The sequence below is a fragment of the Pteropus vampyrus genome, unplaced genomic scaffold (genome assembly GCF_000151845.1).
Source record: "Pteropus vampyrus isolate Shadow unplaced genomic scaffold, Pvam_2.0 Scaffold27, whole genome shotgun sequence".
NCBI classification, from domain to species: Eukaryota; Metazoa; Chordata; class Mammalia; order Chiroptera; family Pteropodidae; genus Pteropus; species Pteropus vampyrus.
This window is the reverse complement of record NW_011888808.1, coordinates 9,535,281-9,552,380: the sequence shown is the minus strand read 5'-3', so window position 1 is coordinate 9,552,380 and position 17,100 is coordinate 9,535,281. Positions and strand designations below refer to the sequence as shown.

General features: G+C 35.0%; 1 protein-coding gene and 1 pseudogene across 1 annotated transcript in view; both read right to left on the bottom strand.

Annotated features, from left to right (window-relative positions):
- The window catches only part of LOC105289717, a 17,736-nt pseudogene extending 13,726 nt beyond the window's left edge, over positions 1–4,010 (bottom strand).
- Positions 4,011–5,991: 1,981 nt separating this feature from the next.
- The window catches only part of CUNH5orf22 (chromosome unknown C5orf22 homolog), a 26,272-nt gene continuing 15,163 nt past the window's right edge, over positions 5,992–17,100 (bottom strand). The window contains exons 5-9 of the mRNA XM_011356466.2: positions 15,517–15,579; positions 15,146–15,267; positions 12,616–12,682; positions 10,635–10,774; positions 5,992–7,819 (exon numbers count right to left, since the gene is read on the bottom strand). Of these exons, the coding sequence (XP_011354768.1) occupies positions 7,687–7,819; positions 10,635–10,774; positions 12,616–12,682; positions 15,146–15,267; positions 15,517–15,579 (525 nt within the window). The 3' untranslated portion in view covers positions 5,992–7,686. The remainder of the gene's footprint in view (positions 7,820–10,634; positions 10,775–12,615; positions 12,683–15,145; positions 15,268–15,516; positions 15,580–17,100) is intronic.

Below are 17,100 nucleotides of genomic sequence, written 5' to 3'. Positions count from 1 at the left end.
ATAAACAGGATGCTACTGAATACATTATTCTAAACCTTGTGTTTTATTCTTAACATGTCTAGAAGTTCTTTTCATGTCGATACATATTGATTTACTTCATTCTTTTAAATGATTACATAATATTTCACAGTATGATTTTACCATTACTTATTTAGCCATTTATAACTGTACTGATGTATACTTAGGTTGCTGTCCTTTTTTTTTTTTTTCCTTTTTTTGCAACTATAAACTATGCAGGTAAGAACATTTTTGTGCATGCCACTCAATACATGTTTGAGTGTTTCCATAGGCTAGATATTGAGAAATGGAATCACTGGCTCATTGAGAATAACATTTCCATAGTTACTGCAAAATTGCTTTTCAGAGAAGCTGAAATAGTTTCCGTCTGTCAGCTGAGTAGGAGAATCCCATTTCCTCATCCTCGTGAGTGCCAGCATCAGTATTTTTTATTTTTGCTTATTATATGGTAAAAAGTTACATCTTATTTTAACTTACATGTCTACAATGACTAGAAGGAATAAACATTTATGTTTGCTGATCATTTTCCTCCTTTTTAGTTGTCTAAGCTAGGCATATACTTCAAGCCTTATGAATATATACTATATATAAATAAGATGTTTTAGAGATTATATTGTCTTTATGGATCGATTTGGAGAGAATTGGCATAAAAATTACTGAGACTTCCTATATATGACCAACAATATTCTCCATTTATTTAGGTTTTCTTTTGTGTTCTATAGCAGCAGTCCCCAACCTTTTTGGGACCAAGGGCCAGTGCTCCTATGAGAATCTCATGCCCGATGATCTGAAGTGGATACCATGTCAGCCAACTATCAACTCAGGGCATGTTATGAAAGCCAGAAGGCTTTCATGGCTGACTCATATTAGACTCTTACCTCTTGCAGCAGGAAGGCGGATTATGCTGAATATTAGCCTCAGAATACAATAAGAAAAATGTCAGAGCTACATTAGATACCAAATGCACAGCCGGAACAGGTATTCCATGTTAACGTCAAGGCCCTGAAAGAAAAGAAATAGGACTGTGAAACCTGAGATGGTTATATTTGAGTGGATGCGCTAAACAATCTTAAACCCACATATCTTTGACTCTTCCAGGCAAGGCATGCTTATTTATAAAAAGCCTTTCTCTTTTCTCCTGCGTTTTCTAACAGTTTTCTTATTTTCTTTGCATTCAGATTTGATTCGATTGTAATTTACTTTGTTATAAGGAATGAATTGGGAACCCAACTTAATTTTTTTGAGCTAGCCATAGAGTTCTTCAGCCTCACTTACTGAACAGTTTCTCTGTCCCCATTGATATAAAATGCCACTCTGATTACACAACAAATTCCAGTACAAATTTGGGTCTCATGTGAGAAAATGCTAGGTATTCACCAAACCTGATCCCTCTTCTTTCTGGGTACACGACGGAGTATTTCCCAGCTTCCACTGTAGTTAGGAAGTGACTCTGCGTATGACCCTCCATCCTTCTTGCCTTCTGCTAGGTGGAATGGAGATATCCTCTAGAAAGACTTGGCAAGACACACGTTAGAGTGGCAGAGCTGAAGATGTAAGGAGCATAAGTCCCAGCATCCTTGCTTGAAAGAGAGCCTGATGAGCAGAAACACGTTTTATTGGACTTTATAAAAATGAGAAATAATCTTTCATTTTATATGAGCCATTAGTTTTTTATTTTTCTCCTTAAAACAGATATCCTTAAATATAGGTCTATTCTGTTCCATTTAACTGTCTGTCTGTTCACATGCCAGTAATGCACTACTTTAGTTGACATAATTTTATAATTTTTTTGGTATAGTAGGACTAATCCTTAGGCTTTATTTTACAATTTTTTTTCTGGTTTCCATTGCATAATCATTTTTGCCTTTGAACTTTAGAATCAGTGTCACAAGTTTAAAATAAAATATTGGTACGTTTATTGAAATTGTATTTTACATAGAGCTTGATATAGGAAGCATTGACATCTTTATAACATTGACTTTTCTTATATAAACGCATATCTTTCCATAGATATTCATGCCTTCATATTCTTCAATAACTTTGTAAAGTTTTCTTTGTGTAGGTAGTAATTTTTAATTTAGTTTATTTGTAAGTATCTTTTTGTTGAGAAATTATGCTACTATAATTAAGGTCTATTATATTTTATAATTGGTTGTTGCTTGTATAAAAAGTCTACTAGGAAGCTGTGTTGCCTGTCTTGATGTCAAATAAAAATAAAACATCAGTCTGATATTAAAAAAAGCACTTAGAAGCAAAATAAATCTTTAAAAAAGTTTTTAAATATCTATGCTGCATAGAAAAACAGACTGTATAAAGAGAAGATATCTTGTGAGTTTACTCAGAATGGCATAGAATGTCCTTTTTGACTGGAATTCTACCAAGCTACTACTGCATTCATAAACTTTTCATACTACGCATTGTCCTGTTGGGGTTTGAGAAAGCACAATAGGCATCAGCGTTCTCTACTAACTTCTAAATAAGTTAGAAATAGGCACAGGAATTCAGGCTGATGGAGATAAAAATGTTATCATCGCTACTAACAAGCTGGTATTGGAGATCATGGCTTAAGTCTGTGGCAACAACTGGCTTCCTAATACTGCATCCCAGATAGACTCTGTTGTCCCTGCCATCATTGGACAACCGTAAACCTCTCCCATGGGACCTGTTATTACAAATTTATGGCATGGAAGGACAGAGAACATATACTTCTATAAGAAGGCATCCTGTAATTCCATTCTTTCATTCTTCCTCGCAAGACCAGGACTTTGGTCTGTTGCATTATCTAGAGAAACATAGCCAATGTCCCTTTTGTGCAGCAGTCTGATTTTTGTTTGAAAAGATACTTCCTCATTTAAAGGGCCTCACGCTTTGTCACAAACACCATCTCAGGGCTATTTCTCACCTGAGGTTTCCTCCTCCGAACTGTATTGAAAGGTACCTCCATATGGAAGGAAAGTCAGAAGTGAGAAGTAGTTATTCCTCCAACAGTCAGCAAAGCTATAATCTGAAAACAATATTCTTTTGAGGGACCAAAATTTCACCTCCATAGGTTTTTGGACAGTAGTGTCAAATGTTAGATGTGAAAGTTTATATCCAGTTTTTGGACAGTAGTGTAAAATATTAGATGTGAATTTTAGGCAGAAAATGAAACTATATGCATTTTATTTCACATTGACATAAGCATTGTGGAACATGGTTTGATAAAGTTTTATACATAAGAGAGATGACAAAAGAGCTGGAAAACTTATATGATTGCCTTTCTCTTGTTTATCAATAATTAGATTACAGGTATTATCTTTTAGTTCTTTTGGACTCATGTATTTAATATGTCTAATCCTTGGTAAATGTTTGTTCTTGTATTAATACCTGTATTTGTTCAATTTGCTCTCAAAGATAGCACGCTCACAAGAGAAATGTATAATATAAGGTATATAATGGTTATTACTAATAAGAGCTGTTACATAACCTTATTAGGTCAAGCCTCAGTGGTCTTTAAACATTTTTTGAGTCCCTATGATAGATAGGAATTATGCCAGAGACTTGAGCTACAAAGGTGTGTGATGACATCCTCCAGGGTCTCATGGTCCACTGGGGAGAGCAGATGTCAACAGCTAACGTGTGATACTGGAGTACAGTAGAGAGTCCTGTAGGAATACAGGGAGGGCCTTAAACAACCTCTAAAACAAGGGACTCTGACAGGTTAAGTTGTCCGAGTTCACATAACTTGTAACTGGCAGCAGTACTTGTACCTGGACTGATTTCAAAGCCACCAGTACCTCAGGTGTCACTTTGCGATGATGGTGCCACTCATTACCTGTGCCTGCTCCAGATGGGGCAATGCTATAGAGGGTGAATGGTGCTGCTGGGCAGATCTCAGTGTAGTTTCTGTTCAAAAGCTGGATTTCAAGCTTAGTTCCAACTTTGACTTCATCCCTGTCTCTCCCTCCTTGAGTAACCAGAGTCATATCTGAAGTGCTGTTACATAACCTCATTAGGCCAAGCCGACACAGGCTTTCCCCCTTTCTAATGATCCCGTTTTCATTAACCTGCTCTGTGGTAAGGCTGAGGCCTGGGGGAAGTGCTTGGGAGGGGTTTCACAATAACAGTGAATTGATTGGAGAGGACATCCATTTGTCATGCTCTGGCTGATGCACGAGGGACTTTTTTGCTGGAAGTCACCCATAAATCAGCAATGTCAAAAATGATAAGGATAACCCTAGATTCTATGAAAGTAATTTATAAGTCTAGGGGTAGCAACTTCTAAACATTGTCTACATTAGAGGTTTAGCATCACAAATCCTAGCTTTATTTATAACCAGGCAGGAGGCAAGTGTAAAGAGGAAAGCAAGCTGGGGCAGGCTTTGATTTCTCTGACCCCCCGCTGCCTGATTACACAGGAGCACAGGTTTTAAAAGTAAATAGATGCTTATACCAAGTGCAGAAAAAAAAATTTAAATTATGAGCCCTGTTATTTCTTCCCTTATGGGAAGAACCTGCCTTCTTTGAATAAATCGAAATTCCATCATTAAATAAAAAAGTAGAACCTAATGTGTGGTTTAAAAAAAAAAATCCGTATTTAGGAGAGGCATAAGAGCAGTTGAGACCTAGAATAGCTGTCACAGGATATTCTAATTAGGGCTGAGTTTGGAAATGACAGCCAATGTGTACTGAATGGTTGTTGTACTAAGGGCTTTATATGTTTTATTCCTCACAATATTCTGATGAATTAAGTCCTTTTATTGTAAAATTAGAAGCTGAGGCATGGAAAAGGGGACACTCGAGTCAGGCAGTAGCCCTGTGGAGCTCTCACTTACCACTAGCTCTACTCTATTTCAGTCATAATACTTCTTGTCTCACTCTTGGCATGATTCGCATCAACTGAGGTGCTTAGGCTTCCAAATAGTGCTGATGGCTGATTGATAGGCTTCAGAGATCTGCTTGCTGTTGAAGAATATTTTCGAGTTAGAGAAACGGCAGGTATGTTATAGCTGGAGGTCAGCTAAGTATTCAACAAGGGAAGGTCTTCAAAGAAAGTGAAACTGTGTAGCCTCAGCCCCCTCTCCCCCTCTGTAATGGGGTCCTGCTTCTGAATCACAGGAAACAAACTCACATATGCTAATGTATGAAATGCCAGTTTACTAATCTGCGATGTACTAATTTGCAGTGGTAAGATGCATCCTTCCAGTGAGTGACCAGAATACTGTTCAGAGCACTCACTCCTAAAAATCAAGGTTCACGGAAACTTTAGACACTTCATTTGTGAACTCAAATGAGAATAAAGGGGAAGAATGGCTGTGATGTTTGGAATCCCAGGAGTACAGCTGGAACTACAAAACCAGAGGCAGCCCAGGACCAGTTAGTTCAGAAGCACTACGAGGGTGCTGCAACTCAGGATGACCGGGCAGTACGGCACAGTCCAAAACCTAATATTTACATGGCCGATCCTCATGTATCTCAAGCATTTCTGAAAGATGTCCAACAAAAACTTGTTTCATGAAAATGCTTTCTCTTAAGATGTATGCTGAATGAGAGAATCTTGTGCTAAGAAACATACCACTGACGATAAACTATTGGCAGCATAATGGATGTATTACCAGAAATCCAGGGCCACTACTGCTAAAATAAATATTTGTAAAGAATATATAAGGAATGAAGGACTCTGACCAAGAGCTCCCTGAGAACCTAGAACATTTAAAGACTTCAAAACTATGGCCTATGCTGACATTTAAGTCACATTAAAAAGAAAAGCTGCTCAAAATTCCATACTTCAGTAATATCTGTACATAATCCAAAAAATACTGTATTGTGGTATTCCTCATTAGAACACATATGAAGGATGTCTTGAGAAACTAAATATCTTTCTATTTGAAATGCACAGACACATAATTTACTAAGTTGGTTCTAGTCAACTAGTAGGGACTGAATTTTATTCTTCCAAGAGAATTACAGAGTATGAGGACTAAAGAATCCAAGTGTTGCTAAAAAGGAAATTGATGCCCTTTTATTAAAACAATGCTGAAGCATATTAGTGATCACGGGAATTGTAAAAAATAACTAAACCAGATTCATAAGATCAATGCTACGAACATACTGAGATCATATACCATTAGTGCTATAGTTTGATTTTAAACTTTTAGAAACTCAACATACACCTTATTTCTTTAGAACACAAAATTAATTTACTCATAAAAGTAACATCTATTTACAGAATTATAATAAAATTTTTCAAAATTAAAAGATAAACAGCACTATTTTGCAATACTGATTTTACAGAGAAATAAAGCTTTTGGAACGAATGTTCCATCAAAATGGAAAGATGAATCGGTCTGCTTTGCTTTTCATAACAAATAAACATTCACACTATCAGTCTTGGGAAATCAAGGTGGTGACAAGAAAAATTCACTGGAAAATAGAATCATTGGAAAAATGAGTTCTGATGCCATCTAGTGAGTGGCAGTGGTAATGTGACCTTGGGTATCAGCCATAAAGTTAGGTAACACACTATCATTTGTTACATGCAACTCAACAGGTAGGTACACATGTGGTCACGGCCTGAAGGTTACATGAAAAATACCTACTGTGTTAGGATTGAGGAATAATGGATTTTTTTTCTTTAAATGCCATCCTACCTTTTAAAGGAAATCAAGTAGGTAGTTAAAAATGATTCCTGAACATGAGGGATACTGAAGACGGGAAGACTTCAGCAAATTAAGGATTGAAAAGCTCCATAATTAAGAGTGACTCAGGGTCTCTTATGGGGAGGCTGGTGGAAGGCAGTATTGTTGGCTAGAATTAAGAATTTAACTTTTTCCTCTACTATTTAAAGAGTTGGTTTATTTGAAAAAAAAGTGTCTACCCTGACTGCCAATAAAGTGGCATCTAGGAATTATGATAATCAATGCCCACACCGACCATCCTGGAGGCACAAAAAACCCAGAAGGGCTTTTCTGATTAGCAAATGACAAAGTTAACTTTTGTGTGGTTTACTCAAATAGGTCTCCTTAATACCAACAATGCTGAGAGCATTTAGCAAGAGCTGGGCCACAGTCCCAACAGTCTTGGAGAGGTAGACTTCCTGCAACATTTTCATGGACTGGCAAAGTTTATTATTATTATTTTTTTGGTAGTAGCTTTTGAGAATGTTACTTTCCTATAAGGCCAGGGTGCTCTAAGTACTACGAGCATACCTAATACATGTGTGTTGTTGTCCTTTCCTTCCTAGCATTTTTTTTTCAATCCATAATTTGTTTCCCACCTGTCCCTCGAGAGGGCAGGGGCCTTGTCTAGTCTGTTTATTACCATACACTCAGCACTTAATTGATTGGTGCATATAAGTACTCAATAAATATTAGTTGGTTGAGTGAATAAATTAACGAACGAATCTCATACAGTCCAACTGACGTAGGGAAAAAAGGGGAAAAGAGGGGAAAAAAACACCTCACAAAGTGAAGACAATTATAGAAAGGAAGAAAGATCAGCAATAGTTCCATCAACTGGGTGTAGACTTGATGCCAAAAAATTGCCATCATTCAACAACTGATGATACCTGAAAGATTTTAAGTGGCAGTTGACATAAAAATGAAGTGTTTTCTGGAAGACTCATTTACAAATAAATTAGTGAAAACCCTGTTACTACATCAGGATGTAATAGCTTAGTGTTTTGTTGTTTCAAGATGGTGAAGACTCTGCTGAATACACCAGATGAATGTCTAAGGTCCCATAGAGGGAGTGTAGCATGTTGAGGACTTTTTCTTGAATGGTGTCAACTTGCTCAGAAGGACAGTAATCATCTAGACTTGACCTGGAACCAAGAAGAGAAAGAAAAATACACATAAATAGGATGAAATCATACTGTGTAGTGAGGAAAAGCCCGCATGTGTTGATTTCAATGTGAAAAAGAAATGAAAGTATGTTGAATTTTGGAATAACAGTTGAAAGCTACTAAACATTTACTCTAGGTCAGACATATTACACGAATTATGTATTTTTGTCTTCTGACCCTATGAAAGAGTTACATTTACCTTCCCTTTAAAGGAATTTGCAATAGAGAAAGATTAACCTGCAGGGGTCACACTGCCCGTTATCTATTAAGTGCTGGTGACAGGATACAAAACCGTATAGCATGTCCTCAAAGCTTGAGTGCTTAATCACTGGACTGCTTGGGAATACTAGAGCTTATTATCTTAGTGACTGGGCATCCTTATCATTCTTTTATTATGTGTATATTCAGGCTAGAAATTATAAAGGTGGAGGCTAACTGATTAAAAAGGGTTCTGCTTCTAAAAACAATCTGTTAACTATGCGGTGTATAGGACTGTCCAAAATGAAATGTGAGGATGTGCTGGTGTTGGGATTAATTTCCTAGGTAGTACTGAGAAAGAGCCAAGTGGGATGCGGCAGAAATCGGTATTTTGGGAGTCTGTCTAGATCACCAACGACAACTTGAGTGTCCAGGCAGTTTTCCAGAAGTGTCTGAAAAACTTCTAATAAATTCATTTCATTCTCTGGTGATCAGGTTACTTTTGAAGCTTGATGTAAACATTTAACATATAACCAAATGATACAGAGCAATTTAAAGTTATTAAATACTGTCTAACATATAAAGACCTACTTTAATATATAAAAGATTTATTTATAACAAATAAAGGAGTACTTAAATGTTTCCAAAAACATTTCTGGCCCCTTTAACAGTATTAGAGTGGTTCCTGATGGGAGCTTTTTCCAAGAGGGAGTTGTGGAAATCTGTAGGTACATATCTGATTGTCAAATCACAATTAAGGGGCAAAGGCAAGAGGGCAGGGCTGCGAGAATGCGTGTAATATGCAGTATAGTCCTGTAATATAAATATGAATAACTGTCTTGTGTCCTGCATATTTTCCAAAGTCCACAGAGCACTCACATAAGTGAACAACCTGTTTCCTGTTTTTAGTTTTTCTGAACCTAGAATTTAACTCTTCAACATATGAATGAAGTTTTTTTGAAAATGGATTCAATATGATCTGAATTTTCCAGAAATGCAACTAACTACTCTGTTAATTGAGAAAAGACTGGACTTTAAGTTCAGGACTTTACCAAGAGGTTGTTTTGACTAGAAAAACCATGTCACTATGGCACTGTTCATAGTATTTGGCCCATATTACATGTGAGTATCTGTCTGCATTCGTAACTATTACATTTAGTGACTCTTTGTAAAGATGAAATTCTAGTGTGGAATTTTCATACATATTACTTTTTTATCAATTATTTTCACTTCTCCTTCATGTTGCAATATTTTGCGTGTGTGTATATATATATATTTATATATATATAAATATATATTTAAATAAGTAAGTTATTGCTATAGACTAAATGTGTCCTCCCCAAACTCATATGTTGGAATCTAATCCCCAAGGTGATCATATCTGGTGAGGCCTTTGGGAGGTGATTAGGTGATGAGAGTAGATTCCTCCTGAATGAGATTAGTGCTTTTATAAAAGAGGTCCAAGAGCTCCTTCAGTCTTTCCACCATGTGACGTTACAGGGAGAAGGCGGCTGTTTATGAACTAGGAATCAGGTCCTCACGCTGACACTGAATCTGCTGGTGCCTTCACTTTGAACTTCTCAGCCTCCAGGACTGTGAGAAATAAATCTGTTGTTTATAAGCACCAAGTCTATGGCATTTTTGTTACTGCAGTCTGAATGGACTAAGACAATTATATTATCTACATATTATGTATAATATCGACATATGTTTAAATTATGTGTGCAGGAGGCTAGATTATCTATGAATTTTGTTTTAGGATGGTCAAAGATTGTTATGTCTGCCACAAAATACTATTTGCATAAGTATTTAAAGTACTTATTTTAGAACCTTATAGTTCTATAGAAAACTAGCCCAAAGATTAACAGAGAAAAAGATAAATTGTTATAACTATTCAGTACATTACTATGTTCAAATTTAAAACATGGCAGCAGCTAAATATTCCTCTGTAGAACACAGAAATGAAATTCTTGTGTTCATCTGAATATTATCACCAACTTCAAAAACAAGTTGTCTGCCAATCATTACTAATAGGAAAGAGGAAAAAACATCTGAAATTCGAGCTTAGTAGGAAAAAAATTGAAAAGAATTATTGTTTTAGTAATCATCAGAATCATCTACAGAGACTGTATTAATTTCCAAGTGCGGCTATAACAAATTACCACAAATTTAGCGGCTTACAGTAACACCAATTATCTTACAGTTTTGTTGGAGGTCAGAAGTCCTAAAACAAAGGTGCTGGCAGGGCTGCATTTTCTTCTCCAGGCTCTAGGCAAGAATGTTTCCTTGCTTTTCCAGCTTCTAGAGGCTGCCTGCATTCATTCCTTAGCTCGGGTCACATCTTCCATATTCAAAGCTAATAGCCTAGCATCTTCTCACCTTTCTGATTCTGACCCTACTGCCTTCCTTTTACAAGGACCCCTCATTATGCTGAGCCCACACAGATAATCCAGGATAATCCCCCATTTCAAGATCCTTGAGTTAATCAACATCCACAAAGTCTATTTTGCCCCATAAACCAATATATTCACAGGTCCTAGCGACTGGGATGTAGACATCTTTGGTGGGTCATCATCATTCAGGCTATCACACTTACCTTGCAATTGTCACAAGAGTAGGTTTTGGTAAATTTTTCAGTAAATAATACACAGACTGAATAAGATACTCAATTTCTTGTTCTGTGCTGATATGGTGAGGAAGTTCTGAATAATCACAGGTTAGACCAGCCTGGTGAACCTGAAAACAAGACAATTACAAATTAAACTGTAAGGCTTTGTTATTTTTAATAACACTTTAACCATTAATAGCCTTGCTGACAAATCTTTTAATATTTTTGTGAAATGGGATTGTCTTTTCCTTAATAATTTCTGTGCCACAGAAGTTATCAATTTTCTCAAGTTTTAAAGAACTGGCCTATACACCCGATTGGGCCTGATACATTTAGTAGAAATAATTCTTTAACTACTTCTTTATGTTATGATTATGGATTCATTCAGTTTCTATCTTTACTTGAGTCTACTTTGACAATTCACATTTCCTAGAGAATTATCCACTTCATCTAAATTCTAAAAGCTGATATAAAACTGTATACACCTTACTATTTCCTTCCAACTTATTATTTATTTTTTAAATACATGCACCCAGTACTACACTCCAAGTTTCAAGAGGATACAAGGGAAAGTCTTCCTCCTACCTTATTTAACCTACGGTTACCAGTTTCTTGTGTATCCTTATGCATAAGCACATCCTGCTGATATCTATCTATCTTTCTATCTATATATATCTTAAATGTAAACAACTGGTGTTTCAGTCTTAGTGTTAAACTAAAATGCCTGAAAGCTAGAAGCGGCTCACAAACTGACATTTTGCAGCTTCTGCTTTAAAGTTTTGAAAACTGGAACTCAAACATGTCACAGTTTTGCCTAGCGTACATAAGTGCAAAGCATGGAAAAAACACTAATCTGCTACTTTATTGGAGGCTCTGGATAAACATCAAAGATTTAATTGGCAGTGATCTGTCAATGTAGTAAAATGACAGACTGCATGTTCTTTTCTACTAAAATGATTAGAATAGTATTTTAATCCTTCAGCTATAAGCACATCATATTTGATCATATAATCTGCAACTGAGCCCATGCCATCCCTTAACAAATAATGTACAACACCCATCCCCAATCACCAGAAAATCCAGATGTAATGCAATGACTAAAGTAGACCTGCATGAACACACAGTCATTAATATTACATGAGCTCGAAGCATTTTTAAACCCTATGACTTCTAATTCTTTCATACTTAATAATTGCCATTAAATAGAAGAGTGAGTCTTAGATTAGCTACGATTTAACCAAAATATTATTTTGCTGGTATTTTTTATTCTTGTAAAGTTAGCATTAAATCAATATATAACCTTCAGTTCAAATAAGGTGGTTTGATTGTATTCCATGACTAGATAAAACATTAAAACAAAAACACAATTTACTGAAGTAAAAGAAGCACCAGAAGTAAAAGAACAGAAGACTTGGAGGTCTCAGCTCTGGCACAAAAATCTGAGAAAACACATTTGAACCTCGAATGGGAAAATTTATGCTTCAAAGACTGCAGAATGCTATAAAAACAAAAGAAATTATCATTAAAGATATTCTCTTTTTGTCAAAGCCAGTTACACAGCTAATATAGTAAAAATGCACTCGCCAGAGTGCCTTCTTTAGTCTTTCTGTTTGGTTTTTATAATCAGAAAAGTGTAGAGAGAAAAGGGGTAAAGGAGTAAAAAAAAAACAAAAAAAGGATCAATAAAGAACAACTTTAGAAATTGTATACTTTTCCCCCCAGCACTTTAGCATGTTTTTCTAAGAAAACTGAAAAAGTGTTCTAACTTCTGAAAAGTATGTAATTTTTTCATTTCTTTTTCTTTTAAAAGATAATTCTTTCACATTTCCCAGGAACACAAAAAAAGTAATCATTTTAACAAAAGCATATTTTTCTACCCAGAATAATGCCTTTGGAAAGGATCAATTTTATACTTTATTTATTTAATTCTTTTTCCCCCCAATTTTATACTTTAATATAAAATATTTACCATTTCATAGTCTGGCACTTCCATCCGTTTTTTCAAACTCTGTACAAGTGGAACTAGTGATTCCATTCTGGAAAAAAGCCACCCCTCAATTAAACATCACACCACCTCAACCAAAATTATAGTAGCCAATGATACAGTACCCTTAAAATTTCCCATTAACAATATGTTTAATGATTCTTGGAAATGAAAGATAAAACTGTTCAAGTATCTTAAAATAATAAGAAATAAATGTTCCATGTTGTTTTCTTACCTAAAAAGTTACAGAATGTATTAAAGATTTAAAATTAGCACCTGAGTAACAGAGATTTTCCTTTTCTTTAAAAATGAAAGTTCTATGACTTTGAAATATCATTTTGAAAATCCAATTTCATAAAAAAAATACATTTTGATCAGCAAGATCAAAGCATTTAGTGACAAAAGATGTTTCCTGAAGGTTAAAAAAAATTTAAGGTCATATTTACTGACGTATACAATTACAACTGGAAAAGTTCTATATACCATTTGATATAATAACGATACGGGTTTTAAGTTATTTAATTTAGATGGAATTCTTTGGAAGCCCTGATTAATTAATAATTCTAGTATTTCAATACCTCCTCCACCAACATCCACTCATCTGCTGAAGGGAAAAAAGAAAAAAGGAGGCATGGAGGCCTGTCTATCCACTCATCCTGTTATTTCTCCCTTTTTATTAGTGACCCTTGCTGGGCTTCCGGGCTCCGATCACCAACCTCTTCTACCTCCTTCATGCTGAGGGCCTGGCCCTTAAGTTTGGAGAGAATTTTCTTGCTGTCTCACTCACTTTTCCCTTGTGCTATTGTTTTCCTCCCAGTTCCAAATACAGTCTAAACTCACCACTGTTTGTGGTTTCTATGTTCTTTTAAAAGTCTGACAGAACTCCTTGCAGATGATGAGGAGCTACCTGGGCACGTGCAGCAGGTACAGTGGGTTTCAGTGGAATAGGTGGTCCTATCTATGAGCTAGATTCAGGATTCTGAGGTTTTCAGGCTAGTTTTTTGTTTTAAGTTTTAAACTTGGCTTGAGACTTCAAAAAAAAAAAAATCACAAAATAGTAGGTATTCTTCAGTATTTCCAGAAAGAATTATGTTCTATGACTTATTTCTATATCTCCCTCTTCTGTCATAATTCCATAAAAAGGGAATCATTTTTAGAATTATCTCCCTATACTAAAGAGAACACGCATTGACTGATGTTAGAGTGCTTAGTTAATACTTACTGATGTAATTAATACTATTATGGTTTATTCTTCTAAACCACTGCTTTTCTTAGTGATAATAAAGTTTTCTATTTTATTTCAGGGAAGTTTCTGAATATTTTATTTTTAAGTAAAAATTACTGAATATTTTGAATAGGTAATACATACACATAGCAAAAGAAGATATTTCTCCCTCATATACTTCATCATTTAGCCATACAATTCCTCTCCCCAGAAATAACTGCTTTTCTAGTTTCTTCTGTATTATTCTAGAGATCTGATGAATTTTTTCCAATACCATGACATAACAAATCCTAGTGGCCTGAAGTATGATGATTCTAACTCTCCATTTTACATTGCTATCTTATGACTGATTTCTTACATTTACATTGTGGAGAATAATCTCTTTTGGTTTGTGGGAGATTGATTTGAAAATAAACTAGTTCTGATATTCTACGCTCGTGGGGAACAGAAGTTTGTATCTGATACTTTTAGCTTCCTGACTTTTTAAGTTTGTATAATTTAAAGAATTATTTTAGAGAGAAGTAACTGTATTATTTATGTAAATATTCTTTCAAACTAGCTTTAATACTAAAAGCATTCTAAAGGTATTCTTTACCCCACCCCCAAATCAACACATGCTGACATGCTCCAAAAGAACTTTTCTCTCTATTTTCAAGGTAGGTTAACTCTGAGACAACTAGCCAAATAAACGACCTGATGAAAAACACAGCTTTCAAATCTTTCTCCCTGATGCCACAGGCAGCTTGAAAATAAAACCCTTCTACTTGTAGTTGGGCTATCCTTAAAAGGAGGCGAGTTTTCACATAATAATTTACCTGTCTAGTAACCTACTTTTCTATTGATAGGTTAATTTTTTTTTTCTTATTCTACTTAGAACAGGGACTGTCTTACCCATCTCTAATCTTCCATAAAACTTAGCATCGCATTTTATATATAGTAGGGGCATAGCTACTGCACAATGACTAAAAGCATACCAACTTACTGGGTGATTTTGGGCAACTTAACCTCTGTGCCTTAGTTTTCTCATCTATAAAATAGACTTAATAATGAAGCCATGAGATTTTTATAAGGAAAAAAAAAAGGTTGTTATAAGGAATAAATGAAATAATGCAAGGAAAAAAAATCTTAGAATTATATTGGGTGCATAGAAAATACTCAATAAATGTTACTGTTAGTAAATGTGTGTTCAAATTTAATACTAATTTAAAAAAAGCAACTTAAGAGTCAATAGTAGAAATATAGGACAAAAATATAGTAGAGTTGGAGAAAAAAAATGTTTGAGGGTCTTACCCAGGGTTTGAAGCCCATTTCTGGACAGTTTCTTCATCATCGCCATCACACAAATCAGCAAAAGTAGCTTCTAAATCTTCTAACTGATGTATTCTAGTATCAACACAATCTACCAAATCTTCCTTTAAATGAACAGAAAAGCTGAGATTATAGCTATTCTTCCAAAAAACAAGTGCAATCCCATTACAATAAAAATCTCAGTTCAATTAGTTAAAACATGATTTTTAGCTACTAATCATGGGGTGCCCCAATAAACACACACACGCACACAAAGATTTTGGAAAGTTGTTTGAGAGTACTGTAGTAAGCTGAAAGATATTATTAGATATGTGAATAATAGCTAAAAACCAAAAGAAATAAATGGAGGATACCTCTGTTGGGTTGGTGTCAGGCTTTTTAAATTGGTAGAGCTCTTGTAGGATTTTGTACTCCTCCTAAAAACAAAACAAAAAAATCCATACACTAGAAAAAAATTAGTTTTTTCAATGAAATGCTTTAAGTGAAAAATGGCTGTGATACAATGAAAAAACATCTTACACAATCATTTAAAGATTCGTCTGGGAAAATCAGGCAAAATGTATAATTAAGATTTCATTGTACATATTATTTCTTCAGGTTAACTCTATCTATCTGGACATGACAAGAATGTATAAAAAATAACTATGGAAGAAGACTTGGTGGCTAATGGATAATGAGAAAAAAATGTTTCTAATAATAGTCCACTCTAAAAATGAATACATCCCAGATTTTAACTATTTATAGGAAAAACAAATATCTTTAATAACAACAATACAACTCTCCATGTTCACTTTGCAGCCCTTTCCCTAGCCACAGAAGAGAATTCTGGAGAAAAATACTGGAGGCAGATACAATGGAAGAAGGACGTCGGCTACACATAGACTTTGCAGAAGACTGTCTCTCCTTATTTATCACAGCTACATAGCCTCATCATGGGTGGGTCTATCTGGCCCCAAAGATCCTATTAAGGAATACTTAATTATTAGAACAAGGTTATATGTAAGAGCTAAAATTCATTAAGCACAATACCATGGCACTATCCTCACCATAATAATCCCGTGAGTTGGGTATGATTATAATTTGATTTTATACTTAAAGAAACTGCAGGTCAGAAAGGTTAAGGAACTTTCCCATGATCATATAGCTAATAAGCAGAAGTCACAAACAGAATTTAACTGACTTCTGAACATGCTTTTAAAAAAAAGGTAAACAACCGATTTGCTTTACAATATTAAAAAAATAGCTATTAAATGATAAAGTATAATATATGCTTTTTTCAAAAAGCTCCATAGTACCAAAGGGTATAAAAGGATATAAAAATCTCCACTTTCCCAGGTTTTCTGATAGCAATGGAAAAGGAGTGAAGCCACTATGTTTCTTATACAACTTTTTAGAAATTTTCATTGCAAATATTTGGTGACTATATCTGTAGGATAAACTCCAAAGGTCAGGTTCTTCATCTTCTAGGTATGCCCATTCCTCAAGTTTTCTAAGTGTTTTTAAGGTCAATTCATAATTCTGAGCTGGCAGTTATAGTCACAGTAGAAAAGAAATAGAGGGCATTTTTTTCTCCCTTATTTCCAAGTTGGGAGAGTACATTAGGTCCATATTATACTAAATCCTCAAATCTCACATATTTTTGGTTAGTCCCTAGGCAAGGTCTTTGATAATTAGATAAATCACAATAGCTTCTGATATGTATACAGAATAAGGACTGTAAAGTACAGCATTATTATAAATCAAATAGTGAATGTTGGCAGAAAAAGAGTTAATTAGAATCTCCCAAAATAGACCTGAGACAACTTTCTGAATGTTAAAGTAAGCAGATACATGTGCCCACAAAATGCACCTAGGAATGCTCACTTGGATTATGAATTTATGTTTCTTAACTGCATGGTCGTATCTCAGATTGTACACTAATATTGTCTGGTGATTTG